At 43.2% G+C, this 22,006-nt stretch overlaps 2 protein-coding genes and 1 long non-coding RNA gene across 5 annotated transcripts in view; all 3 read right to left on the reverse strand.

The window, feature by feature from the left end:
* Positions 1–1,005: 1,005 nt before the first annotated feature.
* Positions 1,006–8,054, reverse strand: LOC306931147 (zinc transporter ZIP9-like). The gene is made up of 6 exons (XM_079512355.1): positions 7,904–8,054; positions 7,417–7,522; positions 2,121–2,426; positions 1,687–1,772; positions 1,470–1,604; positions 1,006–1,357 (listed from the first exon to the last, which is right to left on the reverse strand). Exons 1-6 carry the CDS (start codon positions 7,997–7,999, stop codon positions 1,052–1,054), a joined length of 1,035 nt encoding a protein of 344 aa, XP_079368481.1. The 5' UTR covers positions 8,000–8,054; the 3' UTR covers positions 1,006–1,051.
* A 218-nt stretch (positions 8,055–8,272) lies between these two features.
* On the reverse strand, positions 8,273–9,757 carry LOC306931703. Its single transcript, XR_013791040.1, has 2 exons — positions 9,068–9,757; positions 8,273–8,731 (listed from the first exon to the last, which is right to left on the reverse strand). It is a non-coding gene; the product is annotated as an uncharacterized lncRNA (long non-coding RNA).
* An 889-nt stretch (positions 9,758–10,646) lies between these two features.
* Positions 10,647–22,006, reverse strand: part of LOC306931606 (CSC1-like protein 2) — a 40,409-nt gene continuing 29,049 nt past the window's right edge. For all 3 annotated transcript variants that reach the window (XM_079513049.1, XM_079513050.1, XM_079513051.1), the window contains 5 exons: positions 20,082–20,187; positions 15,934–16,101; positions 14,406–14,521; positions 14,236–14,307; positions 10,647–13,743 (listed from right to left, as the gene is read on the reverse strand). In XM_079513049.1, coding sequence (XP_079369175.1) covers positions 13,552–13,743; positions 14,236–14,307; positions 14,406–14,521; positions 15,934–16,101; positions 20,082–20,187 — 654 coding nt within the window. In that variant the 3' untranslated portion in view covers positions 10,647–13,551. The remainder of the gene's footprint in view (positions 13,744–14,235; positions 14,308–14,405; positions 14,522–15,933; positions 16,102–20,081; positions 20,188–22,006) is intronic.

The following is a 22,006-nucleotide window of genomic DNA, read 5'->3' on the forward strand; positions in this document are numbered from 1 at the left end:
TGTACGCCCATTTCCTACACCAGAGAACTGGTGTGGCCAATCGGGACACGGCATGCAATATGGGCGGGCTTTGGTACAGTGACGTTCAAAGCTTGAGACCTTTGACTGACAGTAGCTCTGACCAATTGCGTCAAAGACAAAATGTTTGAACCCGCCCCCCGGGAAACAAGATCCATACACAGCATCTCCAGACTCAAATACCACACAAGTCTGGCTTATTAGCCAGGCTAACCCGATGGGGCTTTGGAATAGCAGCAATGGCATCACATATAAGACTAACACACTTGGAATGGAAAGTACAGGGATATTTGTTTTAATTGGTAGGGGTTTCTTTGTAATGCTACTGATGTTTGTGATACAATACTTGAAAACAAAGTATTGCATTGTGGGTTTGGGCTGACAGGCCCTTTCAGACGTCAATCAAGTCACCTTATTTCATTCCTAAGTTTTTGAGTGGTGCAACCACTCCTATAGACAGCTGTGTGTGTGGCTCTGTCCCTGTGTCTGTCCCTGTGTCCCTGGCTGTGTCCGAGCACGAAAATAGCCACCATTGCACAGCCTAACATACAGACACAGACACACACAGGCCAGGAAGGAGGGCGTGTACAGTACAGTACAGTACAGTACAGTACAGTACAGTACAGTACAGTACAGTACAGTACAGTACAGTACAGTACAGTACAGTACAGTACAGTACAGTACAGTACAGTACAGTACCACTCACTTCAGACGGGTCCTGATTTGTATTAGTATTAGTATAATTATTTTTAGGGCATGTCATGTGGTCTACCTGCACAGCTTTTAGGGCATGTCATGTGGTCTACCTGCACAGCTTTTAGGGCATGTCATGTGGTCTACCTGCACAGCTTTTAGGGCATGTCATGTGGTCTACCTGCACAGCTTTTAGGGCATGTCATGTGGTCTACCTGCACAGCCTTTAGGGCATGTCATGTGGTCTACCTGCACAGCCTTAGTGCATGATATACCTTTTGTGCTCCCCTGGTTGAAGTGGTTAAATGCGGTGCTTGTCTCTGTTCAAACTACTGAACTCTCAGTCATCACTCAAGCCTAAGGCCAGTAACACAGGGAGTCCCATTCCCAGGACAAGAGTGAGGCTCTCCATGACCCCTAGGTTCCCTGGTTGGCCAGGCCCAGGTCGTCTCTCCATGACCCCTAGGGTCCCTGGTTGGCCAGGCCCAGGTGGTCTAGTCTGCTGATGCAGGTGAGGGGAGTGCTGATGTCCCCCGTTGCTGACCTCTGGGAGGACATGCACTGTGGCCACATAAAGGAAGGTCCCCGCTGAGAAGAGCATCCCCACGCCTGTAGCAGTGACCCGGTTCTGTGGTGACCCACCAGACTGCACATGATAGAGCACAAACAAACATGCGTAAAAGAATGTCACCCACTCAACGGTTTAATAAAATACGAAACAACAAAATAATTGTAATTGATTTTAAAGTATTTCTCACCGCAATCAATATGAAGTAAGTGCAGATGGCAAATATAGGTGCTGCGGCTGAGAAGGCCAGTAAATGCCCTTGTATGTGCTTCTTCTGCAGGCCTGCATGCATCAGAAACGACACCAGGCCAAAAGCTGCAGGAGCCTGGAATGTTCCGATAGTATTTATGCATGCTATTACATCATGTTTGTACTACTTCCATGTGAAGCTGTCTGTGCATTCTCACCTTATGAAGAATCACAGCAAAGAATACGATAACTTGTAATGACACTTGGTTAGTGGCCACTGCTGCCCCAAGAGCAAAACCATCAGCTATATAGGGAAGACATACCAAGTTAGTGATTTAAGCAATGTTTGTACACGTATCTCTGTCTTATTGTCACACATTTGGATCATACCGTATCATACTTGAGACTAGTCTTTTCAAACATGTGAAAGGATTATGAGTGAGGCAATCACATGGTGAGTCACATGAGGGAGTTCAGAACAAACCTAATACTGTGTTGGGAAGTTGCCATTATTTAAATTGATGCTGTGGACAAACAAAGTATAACGTGCCAGAACAGTACCCACCTAATGTCTACAAATTATGAAGGCAAATAGTTATTGTAGGTGTGAATCATAGTGTAGGGTTGTGTACAGGATGACGTTGAATAGTACCTGCTGCGTGAATCACTAGCCCCAGTGTGGCCGTTACACTGGTGCTGGTGGTCCGTGTGCCTGCAAAGAGGTTACACCACAACATGAAATAACAGTCTTCTGTAGAGGAAACACATCGAGAGAGAGTTCTAGGAAATGACTTGCCGCGCAGTGAAAGGTAAGTGCCAATCTGATCCACCACAAACATGAAGGTGAAACCGACCACTAAGGCCATCCCGATGAAGAAACGTGGTGGAAGGCCTCCCTCTAGGGAAGGTAGTGTCTCACTGTCATTTTGACTCTCGTGCATCACAGAGCAGTTTGAATCTGCGAGAAATAGTAGAAGTTTATTTTCATAACAGCAACAAACAAAGCTTTAGGCACCTGGGAGGACAAACAACATAGATCAAATATCCATTTCACTTAAAGGGATAGTTCAGATTTTTTTAACTTAAGTTGTATGAAATACTTGCCATTAATATAGTGGTTGCAACTGTATTAATTGATTGCCCGAGTCCCATGGTGGGAGTTCTGCTCTGGTTTTGGTCAATATTAAGTAGTTCCGGTCATTTTGTGGGGGGCACTGGGGCCACGCAGTAAAAGTAAATGAATCCACAAAACGAACGTAATTTGTATTGTTGACCTATTTCTAAAATATTAGCGCGACTTTCGTTCAACTTTGACCCCTCTATCACATGGAACAATTTTTTGGGCGTAGTGATATGGACACAAAAAACATAGTTCTGTGTGATAGAGGGGTAAAAAAAGAACGAAAGTTGCACTAATATTTTAGAAATAGGTCAACAATACAAATTACGTTAGTTTTGTGGATTAATTTACTTTTACTGCGTGGCCCCCAGTGCCCCCCACAAAATGACCGGAACTACTTGATATTTCACCAAAACCAGAGCAGAACTCCCACCATGGGACTCGGGCAATCAATGAATACAGTTGCAACCACTATATTAATGGCAAGTATTTCATACAACTTAAGTTAAAAAAATCTGAACTATCCCTTTAAGTTGTGAGATCTGATTAGTTCATCTCAAATCATGATTAGTTCATCTCAAATCATGATTAGTTCATCTCAAATCATAATTTGTTCATCTCAAATCATGATTTTTTTAGGAAAACTCACCATTTGTATTTTTGTGGCGAGCAGATTTATAAGCTCACTACTTCCGGAGAGCAACTCCGTTGTATGACAAAGAATAACTCAGACTTCGATGTCCGGGTCTCGAGACTGCAGACATATTTCAGACTGCATCGCATTTCAACCCAGGAATGTGGTTCCAAATCGGATTCTTTTGTTGTTCAGACATGATGAAACCAATCGGATTCTTATCTATATAGGCCAAAAACGTGTGATTTGGGCGTGAGCATTTAGCCTTTAGACATCTGTTTGAGCAACATCATTAATTATATCTATGTCATGTACAGTAGGTGAGAGTACTTGGCAAGGCTTAGTTCTGTTGTATGCTGAGCTCCTTTCAACAAGATACATATCAATTTACACAGAGTACACAGAGGAACAGTAGGCAAGACAACCAATCCCCAACTAACCAAAGCAAACTGTAACAAAGGACAATTGTTAACATCTCAAATTACACTGATCGGAATTGAGCCAGAACCAAGACACCTTTATGCACACTGTCTGTGATGATCCAAGTACAAACGGACACACTACTGCAATGTAGAGATACTGTTTGTCTGTTAGCCCACGTAGGCCTGACGTCGAAATAAAAAAAATGTTCGCTCTGAAAGAATATATATTCGGGGAAAAAAATAATATATATTCGAAGATTTGTGCCTCATTTTCACGATATTTCAAAAATAGCAGACCTACAAGCTCGTAGCGCGCCACTCGGTGGTGCGCTATGAGCTTGTAGGTCTGCTATTTTTCAATAGCTAAAGTATAACATAATGCTTAGTTAAAACACCAAAACGGGTTCCCGTCCAGAATGGGTTAAAAGTAAAAGTATTTGTATCAAAATGTACTTAAAGTAAAGTACTCATAATAATCCTTATGCAGAATGTTCCATTTCACAAGTTTTCAAATGTATGAAAATCATTTGTAGATCTGCTATTTTCAAATGGCCGAAATGTATATAGGGCTGAAGTGGTTAACGTTTTCGGTTACGTTTTGTAATTATAATCAAAATCTACAAAAGTTTTCAAATGATTGTAGTGGAGTAAAAGTACAATATTCGTCTCTGAGATGTAGTGTAGTATTGTACTTAACCCATTTAGGCCTGACCTCAACATTTAAAAAAAAAAATCTTCTAAATCCTCCAGTTTTCTGAAATAAATATTTTCACGATTTTTCAAAAATAGCAGACCTACAAGCTCTTAGCGCGCCACTCGGTGGCACGCTATGAGCTTGTAGATATGTTTTGCTTTTGTTTCGATTTTTTGTCAAGACAATTATTTTTAGGTATGAAAGTAACGGATTCACAAATATGTTTTTCCGGAAATATGTCATCAGGGTTCAAGTGGTACAGCTCATACCGTCTTGTGAAACAAATATGAACACAAATCCTGCACACTGCTCACGTTCAGCAGCATCACTTTTATATTCAAACATTGACATTCGGTCCCTCTGGACCTTCAGCAAGAGTGTATCCTCATACTGTCCCAAGTAAACTTTAACGTCTATTCATTTATATCCGTCTAGTTTTTTCATAATTCTGTTTTCTAACTTTTGATGTCTTTGTCAAGTGTTAGCTTTGTTGTACTCATTTCTGTCCAGCAGGGTAGCTTGTGTGTCATGGTGGGTACTGGGTAGTTCGGTTGGGGTCAACTGTAACGCTGTCTTACATGCAATTAACCCTGACGCCATGCAAATGGTGTCGGACAAATCCTCCCGACACCAGTAATGGTGACTGGCTTAGCAATTACATCAAAAACGAAAATACCATTTGTGATACAACTGTTAAAGTGACTGAGAGACATGCCCTGCCTGCCACCTCGCTTCAGAAAATGAGAGGAATGAGAAGAGAATAGGAGTTACTCAATGTGTTTTAAATTCCACTAATGGTATAGGCTATGTTTCCATTTAGTCAGTTGTCAACTATCCAGCTGTTTAAAGAAGGTTCAAATATAAACAATATGCTGTGTACAGTATGCACAGTACACTGTAGCATGCATTTAGCTGGTTGGGAATTGGACTCTCTTATCAGTATGGAGGCCTTAAAAATAGGTTAAAGGACTATTTGACCACTATCTGTACAGTACATGTCCTGTTACAGAACACTGCTAATCGGTACACGGTTAATTTTTTTTTAATTGATTTGATGTGATTTTGAATCTCAATGGGACTCAGCAATGTTAGTGTATTGATACGGTCTGTATAGAAGTTTATTGTTGTGATTGTCTGGTCATATTTGTTTGTTATTGTTGAGGATCACAATGGAAATAAGCCGAAAGGCTTCCTTGTATTTCCATCCTCGGTGAGGCTGACGGTATGTCTGAAGTGCTCTGTGCTCTTTTTATTACCACCAGAATAAAATCAATCAATCAACTAAACTCCTGGTAAAATAAACGTACAAAAAAAAAGAATAAATAGAAAATAGCATCAGCTAATCTTTGTATTTGTTTTTTTATTTTATCAAATAGTTTGTGACTCACTGACATTTTAATACTGATGAGGTAATAGTATAGTAATAAGTTATTTCAAACATTGAATTATCTATATCTACACGTGTGTGTGTGTGTGTGTGTGTGTGTGTGTGTTCTGTGCTCTGTGCAATCTCTACTATCGGTAGCCGCCAAATATGGCGAATACGCTGTTACTTGTACCCCTGAAGGGTGTGTGGGTATTTGTCTGGGATTTGCTGATTGCACTCTGTACAGCACATTGTAAATATTTGTGTCCTTGTATTGTAACTCTTATGTGGACATAAATAAATGATTAAAATGTGTGTGTGTGTGTGTGTGTGTGTGTGTGTGTGTATAAACCTAGCTACGCCCCTGCTGTCACTGCATAGAATGAGACTGCCGAGGTTCAGGTTTAACAATTCCCCACAGGATGAAGAGATGAATCTCCTCAGTTCATTTCGGGGCCTTGTTGTGTGTTTGTTGTGTGTGTCTGTGTCTGTGTGTGTGTGTGTGTGTGTGTGAGACGCGCGTGCGTGCGTGTGTGTGTGTGACGCGCGCACACTGCTGGGGGGGATGTGAGAAGGAATTACTAGTCTTACAATACCTTCTAGTGTTTCGATCAAATTTGATGTGATCATGTGAAGTTGTGAACACAGATATGCAACTGCAATTACCTGTAGGCCTATAATGGCCTATACAAGTTCCATTATAAACATTTCATCCAAATCAGGGGTTTAATTTCAACAGGTTCCCCAGGTTTCCCAAACCGTGAACTGAATGACCTGGTGACCTGCATAAGGAGAAGAGACTGGAGCAGCACGGAGAGCCTTTTATTAGGTGCCGAGTATACAAAAACGACTAACGTTTCAACCTTGCGGTCTTCATCAGAGTCACCTGGTGACCTATGATGACCGTCCATGTAGTAATTTACTGAGAAGTTGGAGGTCAGAAATTCAACAGTAAAAGGGAGTTACAATCTCAAGAGGGGGAAGAGCACCGGATTGTCTGGTTGAGTCATTTTTATTAGGACATTATTACTAGTCCAGTTGGTTGAGAAACAGTGGGATGTATTTAGGCCAAATACCTAAATTGTAAATGGTAATTGTATACACATGGGAATGGGATGCATAGCAAGGGTTACAAAATTAAGCACTAATCTTATCCCATATCCCCAAGGGGCGGCGGTGGCTCAGGGGTAGTTTCCGGATGGTAACCGCAATGTCACCAGTTCGAACCCTGTGGGCTCCCCCAGAGTTAGTGTCGAAGTGTCCTTGAGCAAGACACTGAACCGCTAATTGCTCCTGATGTGCTGGTTGGTGCCTTGCATGGTTTCCGCTGCCATCAGTGTATGAATGAATGTGTGTGTGAATGGGTGAATGTAATGCACAATCTATGTAAAGGGCGCTATATAAATGCACCATTTACCCCACTCAAAACAGTGGTCCCCATGCAGGTTGATTCGAGTCAGGGTGGTGGTTCACAATCAGTTGAAAACCCCTGATCCAAATAGTTCAAGAGTTTTATTTATGTATGTATTTAATAATAATGAGATGAATGCTAATATGTTCACATTGCAGCCAGGTCTGTCTGACCCGGGGTCATAGTATGACCCGGGTTCATAGGTCATAGTATGACCCGGGGTCATAGGTCATAGTATGACCCGGGGTCATAGGTCATAGTATGCCCATGATGTAAAGGGATGGGTGCAGACCGTCCTCACCTCTTTGTGACCCTTCCAGTAAATCGACTCCTTCAGGGATGATGATGGCCAACGCTGTCCCACATAACAGTCCTGCCCCCAGGACGGTGACAAACTTCATTTTTTTCTAAAAAAAGTTGGATAAGGTTACAGTGATCATGATGTGCGATATACACTCGTACAACTTGTTCAGTTCAAATGGACAAACCTGTTCCTTGATGTAGGCCCTAATTTATATGATTATAGGCCTACTCTACTCACAATATTCCATGTCAAAAGCAAGGCACGAAAAAGTAACGTTATTTTTATTTATTTGCAGCGAGATATTGACATTGTATCGTGATTCATAAAACGCTCAATTTGAAGAGTAGAGACGTGCGTGCAGCACAACAGAGATAAGCATTTATTACGTCATTGTCCATAGAATAAACCCCGCATGGGGAAATCATAACAACGTAGCCTAATTAATAGTATAATTGAAATTAAAACGATAGATGATGTTTCTTACCTCTGAGAGTCTGAACAAGAGTGGGATGAATCCTAATAAAAAACACCCTACAAACATCGCAACTGACATGCATGTAATAGCTATACCCCCGTCCATGACGAAAAGATTTACTTCAGTTCCACTTGTTTACAGGGTTTACGGTTCGTTTTAGCGTTCGGTCCGGTCGCTCCCATTCATAAAGTTGTACAGTACTGTTTGGATCGGTACAGTACAGGAGGCGCCGCGCTTGCCATCTGCCTTTCCACGTCGCACGTCTGCATAATATATCACACACACACACATCCCTCCCAAGCAGCACCTAGTGTTGAAGTTGGAGAACTGCAGGAACACACGTTTTACTTTTAATATACAAACCACCCCGACTAGTCATTCAACATACTTGATTAAATAGATTTATTGTTCAAAGACCTGGGGGAAATGTACAGATAAATCCATTGTATTGACAGCCCTTGGGGAGGAATGAGAAAAACAGACACTGTTAAATGATCATTTGTGTATCTGACTGTCAATGTTACTCCTACTACCATCTAGCTAAGGCAGACAACAATAAAATGCGAAGCAAACAAAACAGACATTCAAAATGTGCCTCACCGAAGAGCAATTAAACTACCCCTGATGAATAATCTGTACAATGTTCGAGAACTTGGCTGCTTGCAAAGAACCTCCATTTGACGCCAGTCCCACACAAACACAATCTTGATGATGGCAATCAATCCCCCTAACAGAAACAGGTGGGTATTCACAAGAAAGTATTACAAGGACAGATTTGTAACAATGAAATAATAGAAACTATTGGAGATAATTGCCACCATCAGATAGAAAAGTAGCCTGTAGGATCTGTACCCAAATGAAGTTCCACAGACCAGTAGCCTGTAGGATCTGTACCCAAATGAAGTTCCACAGACCAGTAGCCTGTAGGATCTGTACCCAAATGAAGTTCCACAGACCAGTAGCCTGTAGGATCTGTACCCAAATGAAGTTCCACAGACCAGTAGCCTGTAGGATCTGTACCCAAATGAAGTTCCACAGACCAGTAGCCTGTAGGATCTGTACCCAAATGAAGTTCCACAGACCAGTAGCCTGTAGGATCTGTACCCAAATGAAGTTCCACAGACCAGTAGCCTGTAGGATCTGTACCCAAATGAAGTTCCACAGACCAGTAGCCTGTAGGATCTGTACCCAAATGAAGTTCCACAGACCGTGGAAAACCCTCAGCGACTTGTGATTTATACAGTATGCAGCTCTACAGTATATGTTGCACCTGTTCTTAAATCATTGTAATCAAACAATCACAAGATTCTTTACACTGGGGAATAATAACATTCAGGGCTTTAAGGTAGCAACAAAGTCTGCAAGTTGTTAGCAATCGTGAATCTTGTTAGTATCTCCCTCAAGAGCATAGGACCGTATTTGTTTTTTATTTTGAACAAGAAACATTTAGCAATGTCTCTCAGAGAGGTATAAAAATGAAGAGGTATTAAAAGAAAAAAAAATCACTTTGTCATGACTGGAAGAGCTCCAGAATTCATGGTGTCAACTAAGCCATCGTTTAGAAACCATAGAACCATAACAGTCTTAAAAGGGGGAAATCTACCCACGGACCAACTTATGGCTACGGTTCAGGACCACCATGTCTGAACCCACAGAGATAATATGGCCTCCTCTGTCAATCATATGAGTGAGAAAAAAATATTAGTAGTGCATGATTCCCCACAACGGTTCACTGAGCAGCTAAATAATCCATCTTTCACATTATGCTCTCATAACAACTGGCCCACAGTGGCTAGCTTTAAAGATTTAATAATCCATCTTTCACATTATGCTCTCATAACAACTGGCCCACAGTGGCTAGCTTTAAAGATTTAAATAATCCATCTTTCACATTATGCTCTCATAACAACTGGCCCACAGTGGCTAGCTTTAAAGATTTAAATAATCCATCTTTCACATTATGCTCTCATAACAACTGGCCCACAGTGGCTAGCTTTAAAGATTTAAATAATCCATCTTTCACATTATGCTCTCATAACAACTGGCCCACAGTGGCTAGCTTTAAAGATTTAATAATCCATCTTTCACATTATGCTCTCATAACAACTGGCCCACAGTGGCTAGCTTTAAAGATTTAATAATCCATCTTTCACATTATGCTCTCATAACAACTGGCCCACAGTGGCTAGCTTTAAAGATTTAATAATCCATCTTTCACATTATGCTCTCATAACAACTGGCCCACAGTGGCTAGCTTTAAAGATTTAATAATCCATCTTTCACATTATGCTCTCATAACAACTGGCCCACAGTGGCTAGCTTTAAAGATTTACTACAGTATGTTTATTGGGGCGTACTCATACCGGTTTAGTTAACATTGAAAAATAAAATAAAATCTCCACACACACTCATTATATCATATATAATGATATATATGACATGAGAAATAGCTAAAAGAGAACACTGATAAATCCTGAGTCAGTTGGTAAATGTTGAGACACTACATTGCATGTGTTACTTGGTATTAGCATTAGTGTGTTTGTCTGGGCTGTTGCATGGTCCTTTTACTGAGACTACAAGAAATGGACTTGGTATGGCTGTTGCATGGTCCTTTTACTGAGACTACACTGTTGCATGGTCCTTTTACTGACACTACAAGAAATGGACTTGTGTTTGTCTGGGCTGTTGCATGGTCCTTTTACTGAGACTACAAGAAATGGACTTGGTATGGCTGTGGAATTACCAAAATTGACACATTTCTCAAGGACATTTGATGTACGTTTTACAATGTGTAGGGTTTAAGCACACAACCATCTCCTGTGTTCTCACACAGGCTGGTGGATTGAGGGTTTCCATGGATTATGGCTGTGGACTGTTATTATAGTCATTATTGTTTCTCTCTCTCTCTCTAAACCCAACCGGTCAAGGCAGATGGCTGACCACCTAGACTAGAGCCAGGTTCAGCTCAGGTTTTTCCTGGCTGCCATTGCAAAGTTCTTACTCATGGGGGAATTGTTTGGTCTCGACTTGACTACTAAGTGACAAATAAGAATGCTCTGCCTCTGCCAGAGGCCTCACAAATCTGGCCATGTCGTCTGGAAATGGAATGTAGATTTGTGAAAATAAAAACACTTATTAGTCCATAGTAACTGAAGGAAACATCGCCCATTTTTCTTTCATTGGGCAAGAGTAAATCATTTTCATGGTATAAAGCTACTGTTCTACAATTACTACGATGGTACAATTCCAAGACTACATTGTGTGTGACCTGCACTAATGTTTGATATGTTTTCAAAAACAAAAACTACACAATTTGACTTAAAACAATCAATAAATCAGCATTGTCTGTGTAAAGGCAAGTGAGTAACTGTAACAATGCTCAATTAACATTTTGAATTTGCTGCCGGCATGATGAAGTCCTGTTAATATTGGATAGAACTTAACCAGCTGTGTCATAGTGACAGGCTGTTGAGTAGCTCATTCCTAATCCTATCGGTATCCACCTAACACTCATTTTAGAAGCTGACAGAGAGCCCCAGTCTGTCCCCTAACAACGTTATTCTGCTCACACACTGGTGACACTTCATCCAACAAGCCATGAAAACCTCAAGATGTAAAACACCTGGATAAAGCCTGCAGTATATGAGAACCTCTATGAGAACAAAGGTGACAGAATATGCAGGAAAAACTGTCTCAGCAGAAAGCAGGTCCAAAAACATACTGTCTCACCATCTCGGACAGACCGAGGGCTGGTAGGCTCTCAGTTCTCTGGCCGCCATGACCCGTTTAGAGTCCAAGCAATGCCAGATGTTAGGTCTCATGCCCGATACCAATTCCGGAGTGCCCTAGACCAGTGAGTGCCCTAGACCAGTGAGTGCCCTAGAAGACCAGTGGTTTATATACAAACTCACAATGCATACATGATGCATTGTGAGCTTGTAGATCAGCATTTCTTTTTAAATGTTCACCTAAATAACATGCTCATAATAGGGACGCAAGATTGAAAGTGGGTAAAAACCGGGACACGTTGCCTGCATTATCGCAGGTATATAGTCTTGTTTTGGGAGCTTTGCTGGGGGGTGTCACCCCTCGGGGCTCCCTGTCAGGAGCAGCGGTCCATTAGCCGGTCCAGCAGCGGCCCAGACTGAAACAATCCTTATCAAAGGGTTCACAACACAACGCCAAGCCGCCAAACCATCATTATCCACAGTCAAGGGGCGTCTCTTTTTTGGAGCTTTCTCGATATCATTTAAAATACTGTGCCTAAAAATAAATACAGTTTCAAAAAAAGGCAACTTTACAAATCCAGAGTTTTGTAGCTGTACAGTGTCTACGTGTCCAAAGCGTGTGGAGTGTTAGTAGCAGTGTTTCTAGTTGTTTTAGGAAGCCTTACACAGGGTTATAAGAACCACTCGGGACATCATCAGTGCTTGGGAGTTCCCACGGGGCAACAGTCTCTCTCTCTTCTGCTCTTCTGCCATAACGCTGCTTATTCAGCCGTAGCATCTAGTGCAGACAACTGGGGATCCAGTTATTCAGCCGTAGCATCTAGTGCAGACAACTGGGGATCCAGTTATTCAGCCGTAGCATCTAGTGCAGACAACTGGGGATCCAGTTATTCAGCCGTAGCATCTAGTGCAGACAACTGGGGATCCAGTTATTCAGCCGTAGCATCTAGTGCAGACAGCTGGGGATCCAGTTATTCAGCCATAGCATCTAGTGCAGACAACTGGGGATCCAGTTATTCAGCCCTAGCATCTAGTGCAGACAACTGGGGATCCCGGGAAAGGATTATAGGGGAATCCCTACACTCTCTGAACTTGATGATGGCATGCCATATTACCATATTTAAACCTCAAGCTTATGGGAGAACAGAAACTATTGCCAGGGCACCGTGCCCAGGGCAGGGGACAGGGGCACCGTGCCCAGGGCAGGGCACAGGGGCACCGTGCCCAGGGCAGGGCACAGGGGCACCGTGCCCAGGGCAGGGCACAGGGGCACCGTGCCCAGGGCAGGGCACAGGGGCACCGTGCCAGCGCAGGGCACAGGGGGGGGGGCAGGTCTTCTGGTTCAAGTGCAATCATATCAAGGGAATACAGACAAACCTTCACAGGGCAAAACAAGAGAAAGGGAAAGAAAAACAACTTCTTCGTTTGCCCATGAGGGTCTTTCCGCATGGATTCCTGTGCCGCAAGTGGGGTCTTTTTTTCTTTTTTGAGATAGATGGAGGGGGGGGGGGTTCCTATGCTGGGTCAGGCGTCATCAAAGTAGATTATTTCTGTAGTTGTACGTATATGGATGCCATTGATGTAGTGAATTCCAGTGAAGCAAGAGCGACAGTTCTTTAGAAACTGTCCTTGTAGATAGCGTGCCTACGTTAGTGTCGAGTCCCTCGATGGAGGTTGAGATGCTTTAAGCCTGATTTATAATTAGTTGCATGCCGGTGTTGCACGGTGAAAATAGCAGATATACAAGCTCACAGCACATTGCACTGCGACGCGTTGTTAGCTTGTAGATCGACTATTTTCGGCGTGTGACACAATGTGCAACAGAGTATAAACCAATGCATTAGAGAACTGTGGGTTGGGTTCCTAGCTTAATACACATAGATTCAGACGCTCCACAAGTCTATTTTTCCCTGTCTGTTCCAGGCAGTGTCAGTGCCGCACTTCGTTCGCAATGAGGCTGTCCTCGCCAGACTGAAAGTCTTCATTCAGGCCGTTCCCAACGTTAATTATTTCCTCGTCCTGCGAGGACCCCTGTGAGGACCCCTGGCCGTCGTCCTCGCTGCTGCCTGAGCCGACCTCGTCTGAATGTGGGTCCTGTAGTACTTGAGCAATGTACATCTGCTGTAGAGAGAAGGAGAGGGAAAGGTAAGTAAATGGTGCATTTATATAGCGCCTTTCTCCAAGGCGCTTTACATAGATGTGCATTACATTCACCCATTCACACACACATTCATACACCGATGGCAACCATGCAAGGCACCAACCAGCACATCGGGAGCAATTAGGGGTTCAGTGTCTTGCTCAAGGACACTTCGACGCCAACTCTGGGGGAGCCCGGGTTCGAACTGGCAACCTTGCGGTTACCATCCAGCCACTCTACCCCTGAGCCACCGCCGCCCCAAGTACACTTTATTTATAAAGCAGCTTTCAATACATAGTTACAAGGTGCTGTACAATGAGCAGAATAAATACATCATACATGTAAAGCAGGACAAAGGAGGAGAAACACCTCATCTGCACCATTTGTAAACCCCATTCTAACAACTTCACCAATCCAACAAAAACAAATACAAGGTGGGAATGACATGAACGAGAGCGCTGTGTGATACTTACTGCTTGCTTGACTGTGGGGGAGGCACGTGGTGGCTGCCCGTTCAACTGGCCGTCGGTCTCCTGACTGTCAATCTGGTACAGACAGAGAGATAGACATGAGCATCAGGTCACTGTGTGGTCAGGGACATTAGGATCTTAGATGGTACATTTCGGTGATGACAGTGTGTTACCTTGTAGTTGTGAGCGCTGAGATATTTAAAGTGCCCAAAGCAGACGTGGGAGAGGCAGATGATGATCGTGATGATCAAAACGATCAATGTGAACATGGACGTTGCAGCCGAAAACCCTTTGGGAAGAAGATAGAGGGAAACGTATTGGACGACTGCACTTTGAAACATTTAAAGGATATGTCTGGTTTTCAACCTGGGCCCTATTTTCCTAGCCATCATGTTAAGGCCTATTCATAGTCTGGATTTTAGGTGGTCAGGTGACCACCGCTCCGGTGGTGAGCTGACCACCGGAGCTGAAATAACGTTGAGTGGTGGTGAGTAAAAACTGGAGCGGTGGCGGTGGTTTGCTCTTCACCGCGGCTCGGGACGTCATGTTGTAGTTCGGTGGTCACCTCAGTGACGTCATGTTGTAGTTCGGTGGTCACCTCAGGGACGTCATGTTGTAGTTCGGTGGTCACCTCAGTGACGTCATGTTGTAGTTCGGTGGTCACCTCAGTGACGTCATGTTGTAGTTCGGTGGTCACCTCAGTGACGTCATGTTGTAGTTCGGTGGTCACCTCAGTGACGTCATGTTGTAGTTCGGTGGTCACCTCAGTGACGTCATGTTGTAGTTCGGTGGTCACCTCAGTGACGTCATGTTGTAGTTCGGTGGTCACCTCAGTGACGTCATGTTGTAGTTCGGTGGTCACCTCAGTGACGTCATGTTGTAGTTCGGTGGTCACCTCAGTGACGTCATGTTGTAGTTCGGTGGTCACCTCAGTGACGTCATGTTGTAGTTCGGTGGTCACCTCAGTGACGTCATGTTGTAGTTCGGTGGTCACCCCACCACCGAAAATCCAGACTATGTATGAGCCTTTAATCGGTTAACATTTTGTCACCCTTTCTAACTTCACCTGCTCAACGTTTGATGGATCAGGGGCCCACTTGAAAACCTCCAAAGCATTCGCGGCCACTTAACCTATTCTGGGTGGGAACCCCTTTTGGTGTTAGCATTATGTTATGCTTTAGCTATTGAAAAATAGCAGATCTACAAGCTCATAGGAGCTTGTAGGTCTGCTATTTCGAAGAAGAACGACTGACATAGAAACATAGCTTTTTCAGAAAACTGTCAGGATGTAGAAGACATTTTTAGAATCTGATCTCAGGTCAAAATGGGTTAACACAGCTGGCCTTTCGGTCGGCGTGTTAAATGGTCAGATTGGTTGGTGGGCGGCATGCATTTTCAGAGCATGTGTATTTTAATGGTGAATCAAATCATTTTGTTCCAGCTTAGATCAATGGAACCAACATAGTGTACTTTTAAGTTCCTACTAATCACAGTTTCACAATGAAAACCGACAAATTCTTGAAGGTCTTATAGAAAAATATCAAGATTTATATGTTATATTATCATTACAGTCTTTGGTGTTTTGCAACACAAAGCATCTTAACAAAGTTTAATTGTAACCTCATCAGAGACCGACGACAACTGTTAGGGATATGCTGCGTTAGGACATTGAGTGGCCAGTAGATGGAGCCCTTTCCTTACCCGTGCGAACGGTGGAGAAGAAAAGCAGCCAGAAGAGACAGAGAATGGGAGCCGCCACCACTTGGTTGACAGCGCCAGAGTGGATCTTTTTGTCCAGTTTGGAAGGCAGGTAGGCGTAGTACATGTTGTACCTGTCGGCGAGGTGCTTCAGCAGCATGTACATCAGTCCTGGGCAGGGGAGAAAGGGAGCAGCGTGGTCATTCAGAGGACCTAATCCTATTACACCTAACATCGCGTCACCACAGGCTTTCCACCTTACGTTACTAAATTGCCGTGTGATCCGGTCGGGAGCGGATGATAGTCATGTTCATTGTTTTGTAGTCATCAGGCCAGGAACCCTCCAAACCAGAACATCCTTTAGTCATCAGGCCAGGAAGGAACCCTCCAAACCAGAACATCCTTTCCCTCAAACCGGAAGAATAACACCTTCCCAATAAAAGCCTTGATGTGGCGTAGTGCGAGTCACGCTTTTATTGGGAAGGATGTCCTGGTTTGGAGGGTTCCGGCCTGATGACTACAAAACAATGACCACAACATGACGTAACGATATCATCCTGATGACTACAAAACAATGACCACAACATGACGTAACGATATCATCCTGATGACTACAAAACAATGACTACAACATGACGTAACGATATCATCCTGATGACTACAAAACAATGACTACAACATGACGTAACGATATCATCCTGATGACTACAAAACAATGACTACAACATGACGTAACGATATCATCCTGATGACTACAAAACAATGACTACAACATGACGTAACGATATCATCCTGATGACTACAAAACAATGACCACAACATGACGTAACGATATCATCCTGATGACTACAAAACAATGACCACAACATGACCTAACGATATCATCCTGATGACTACAAAACAATGACTACAACATGACGTAACGATATCATCCTGATGACTACAAAACAATGACTACAACATGACGTAACGATATCATCCTGATGACCACAAAACAATGACCACAACATGACGTAACGATATCATCCTGATGACTACAAAACAATGACTACAACATGACATAACGATATCATCCTGATGACTACAAAACAATGACCACAACATGACGTAACGATATCATCCTGATGACTACAAAACAATGACTACAACATGACGTAACGATATCATCCTGATGACCACAAAACAATGACCACAACATGACGTAATGATATCATCCTGATGACTACAAAACAATGACCACAACATGACCTAACGATATCATCCTGATGACCACAAAACAATGACCACAACATGACGTAACGATATCATCCTGATGACTACAAAACAATGACTACAACATGACGTAATGATATAATCCTGATGACTACAAAACAATGACCACAACATGACGTAACGATATCATCCTGATGACTACAAAACAATGACCACAACATGACCTAACGATATCATCCTGATGACTACAAAACAATGACTACAACATGACGTAACGATATCATCCTGATGACTACAAAACAATGACTACAACATGACGTAACGATATCATCCTGATGACCACAAAACAATGACCACAACATGAAGTAATGATATCATCCTGATGACTACAAAACAATGACCACAACATGACGTAACGATATCATCCTGATGACTACAAAACAATGACTACAACATGACGTAATGATACAATCCTGATGACTACAAAACAATGACTACAACATGACGTAACGATATCATCCTGATGACTACAAAACAATGACCACAACATGACGTAACGATATCATCCTGATGACTACAAAACAATGACCACAACATGACGTAACGATATCATCCTGATGACTACAAAACAATGACTACAACATGACGTAACGATATCATCCTGATGACTACAAAACAATGACTACAACATGACGTAACGATATCATCCTGATGACTACAAAACAATGACTACAACATGACGTAACGATATCATCCTGATGACTACAAAACAATGACCACAACATGACGTAACGATATCATCCTGATGACTACAAAACAATGACCACAACATGACGTAACGATATCATCCTGATGACTACAAAACAATGACCACAACATGACGTAACAATATCATCCGCTCCCGACCGGATCATGAAGCCGAAAAGGAATGCTGCCCAGAATATATTACACCTGTTGGTAAGCTTCAGCATAGAGGGAACAGGCTATATTACACCTGTTGGTAAGCTTCAGCATAGAGGGAACAGGCTATATTACACCTGTTGGTAAGCTTCAGCATAGAGGGAACAGGCTATATTACACCTGTTGGTAAGCTTCAGCATAGAGGGAACAGGCTATATTACACCTGTTGGTAAGCTTCAGCATAGAGGGAACAGGCTATATTACACCTGTTGGTAAGCTTCAGCATAGAGGGAACAGGCTATATTACACCTGTTGGTAAGCTTCAGCATAGAGGGAACAGGCTATATTACACCTGTTGGTAAGCTTCAGCATAGAGGGAACAGAAAGGAATGCTGCCCAGGCTATATTACACCTGTTGGTAAGCTTCAGCATAGAGGGAACAGAAACCCTCCCATGACGTCATCTTCTCACATTAGGCCCTTTTAAACACTTTCAAACTGGTGACCCTATTTTGGCCACGTGATGACATTTTATATTTATTTTCACACAAAAAAAAGATTTAAAAAAAGGGAAAATAGCTCACGACGCATTCCACCATTTGTAGATAAGTTATTCTCAAAATGTTTGTGTGACACCCAGGGCAGGAATTTCACGGCGGCCACGGCGGCCATGGCCGTCGTTGCCCCTCTCTTTGGCCGTGTGCCCCTCGAAAAAGTATATGCCCATACGGCCACAGTGGCCGTGGTGCCCCGACCGGCGCCCACAGAAGTTCATTTTACCGTTTATCGCAATTTTCCAGTCATTACGGTAACCAATGTTCCCCTCACGTCCCGCGCAGAACAAATCTGTGTTGTAGTTGTGTTGCCATTTGCAAAGTGGTTTGATTATTTTGCGGTACTTTGCCTTAATAACTACCCCCGCTGCCGCTGGTCGTCATGACGCGCGCATACACACACACACACACACACACACACCCGCACGCCTCCTCCTCCGCGCCACACATACACGCACTGACAGAGTAAACAGAGGGCATTTAGCCCACACGCTGCCTACTAGTGTAGCTAATCTAGCTATCCGGTCAAACTGCAACTATCACTCAAAACAAAACAATGTTTCCTACAGTTGCGACAGTGTGGCGGTCCTACGTCACATGTATTAACGTTGGTCGGACATGGTCCAGCTGATTTCCTTTTGTCTAATGCGAAACAGCGTGGCTGTCCATACAAGGAGGAGATCTACCGAATCTATCTAGCCCACCAAAACAAACATAAATGTACTTTTGCGTCGCATTATGGATAGCGACAGAAAGACACCATGGATATAATTAAACAATTGTTCCCCTGTGCACAGCACACACTGTCTCCAGGTAAGAACAAAAAACTGATTTGAAGCTGCACTTTCACTTTGTGTTGACTTACTGCAGAGTCCTCAGTCCTGCAGCGGTGCAGCCCCACAATGGAGAAATGATCTTATCTGTCACTAACCTCTCTACAATGCCATGTTATTCAATATATTAGTTTAGCACAAAATATAGGCTTTTCTAAACCAAGCCCTTATTCAAAAGTTATGTAGGCTGTCATTGTATTTTATGTGAATTAACTCACAGTTTAACCCAATGATCCTCAGCCATTTAAATTTCAAGGACCCCCAAATTAAATTTATATTAATTAGCCTAGGGTGACAGCCTGACAGGGTCCTAGGCCATTTCATTATGATTTTCATCTCTGGACTGGGTCCCCAAAACATGTTTACAATATTTTACAACAGTAGCTACTTATATTTTGTTATTTAAAGCTGTGATTATTTATTTAAGAAGCACTGTTCTGAACCAATGTTCATCGGAAAATCATTTTTTAATTGATGGCCTTCATGCCCTGGCACTTGGCCTTGTGCCCTTAAAAAGTTGACCACACTAAAGGCCAAGTGGCCTTGCCCCTAAAAGGATGAAATTCCAGGCCTGGTGACACCGCTGTATGACAAAAGTATAAAATAGGACATAAGTGGTTTGAAGCGACACATTGTCGCAGATGTTCACTCACCAAAAGGAACGATGATCGGGCAGGTAATGCTGTAGGTCATAACTACGGTAAAGACACACATCATCCAGGCGTAGGCTGCCCCAAACTGGAACTCAAAGGCTTGGTGCTGCGGGGACAAATTGACGGGTTATGAGATGATATTGGACTGGAAGCAGCATGATCTCAGTTGTCTTCGTTGCTACCGTTACTGTATGTATAAATCTGGTCACAAAAAAGAAAGGTGGTGACTTAGGGCCGATTCATACTCCTATTTTAGAGCCGAATAAAAGTGGGTTCGGCTCTGTAGAGCCTACAATGTGACGTCATTTGAGGTTCGGGGGGGGCGGGTACCGTCCTAAAGTCGGCTCTGTAGAGCCTACAATGTGACGTCATTTGAGGTTCGGGGGGGCGGGGTACCGTCCTAAAGTCGGCTCTGTAGAGCCTACAATGTGACGTCATTTGAGGTTCGGGGGGCGGGGACCGTCCTAAAGTCGGCTCTGTAGAGCCTACAATGTGACGTCATTTGAGGTTCGGGGGGGGGGGCGGGTACCGTCCTAAAGTCGGCTCTGTAGAGCCTACAATGTGACGTCATTTGAGGTTCGGGGGGCGGGGACCGTCCTAAAGTCGGCTCTGTAGAGCCTACAATGTGACGTCATTTGAGGTTCGGGGGGGGGGCGGGTACCGTCCTAAAGTCGGCTCTGTAGAGCCTACAATGTGACGTCATTTGAGGTTCGGGGGGGGCGGGTACCGTCCTAAAGTCGGCTCTGTAGAGCCTACAATGTGACGTCATTTGAGGTTCGGGGGGGGGGGGGGGGGGGGGGGGGGGGGGGGCGGGTACCGTCCTAAAGTCGGCTCTGTAGAGCCTACAATGTGACGTCATTTGAGGTTCGGGGGGGGGGCGGGTACCGTCCTAAAGTCGGCTCTGTAGAGCCTACAATGTGACGTCATTTGAGGTTCGGGGGGGGGGCGGGTACCGTCCTAAAGTCGGCTCTTCGGTGCTACTGAAAATTCCTGATGAGCCGAAATCATTTCGGCACTACAGCCCTGAAACAGCGGTAAAATAGGAGTATGAATCGGCCCTTACGATCACTAAATTGCAAATAAATAAGCATGTGAACTTAATGACCAGCAAGATGAAAATGTTAGAGCCACACCTTAATACCTTAACAGTGATTAACCTTAACTAAATTAATTAAACCACACCTGACCAAACACATGGCTTATCAGTGATTATTAACCTTAAATGAAATTAAAAACACCACCAAACCCACACCTAAACATAACTATGAAATCAAAAACCACACCAATGAATACCTAAACATAACTGATATTATAGGTCATGGCATGCTCTTGCTGTCATTAAACATTTATCTGACAGATATATGAGAGAGAGAAAGAGAGGCAGACAGAGAGACATTATATACAGTACACATATATATATATGTATATATCTCATATATCTCATACTATAATTCAGTCAATGTCTGAATGTCTGAATGTCTGAGTGTCTGTCTGTCTGTCAGAAACGCCGCCGTATCTCCTCACCGCCTGCACCAATCTCCCACTCCCACTTTTCACACAGGCATTGACCATAATAATATGGAGGTCTTAACGAAGCCCTTTTGCCAATTTAACAAATTATAAATGAATAATGAATTTATTAGTGAATTAAAAAATGCGAAAACGCACCCAGGGCGCAGTACCCCCCCCCCCCCCCCACTGCCACAAGGGGAGGGGGGGGGGGGTATATCTTACAATGGTTAAGGGCTAGTATATATAGTTTATTAGTTTTAATATGCAGTATATGTATATTATAATATCTTCAGTGTAGCACCTTCAAAACATGTCCTCTGAATAAATCACATTTTACAACCAAGGCTTGTCTTGTTATCAGGTTGGTCATGTAATGTAACGTACAGTAACATTAGAATGGAGGGTTGTTCTCA

The sequence above is a fragment of the Electrona antarctica genome (genome assembly GCF_951216825.1).
Source record: "Electrona antarctica genome assembly, chromosome: 10".
In the NCBI taxonomy this organism is placed as follows: domain Eukaryota; kingdom Metazoa; phylum Chordata; class Actinopteri; order Myctophiformes; family Myctophidae; genus Electrona; species Electrona antarctica.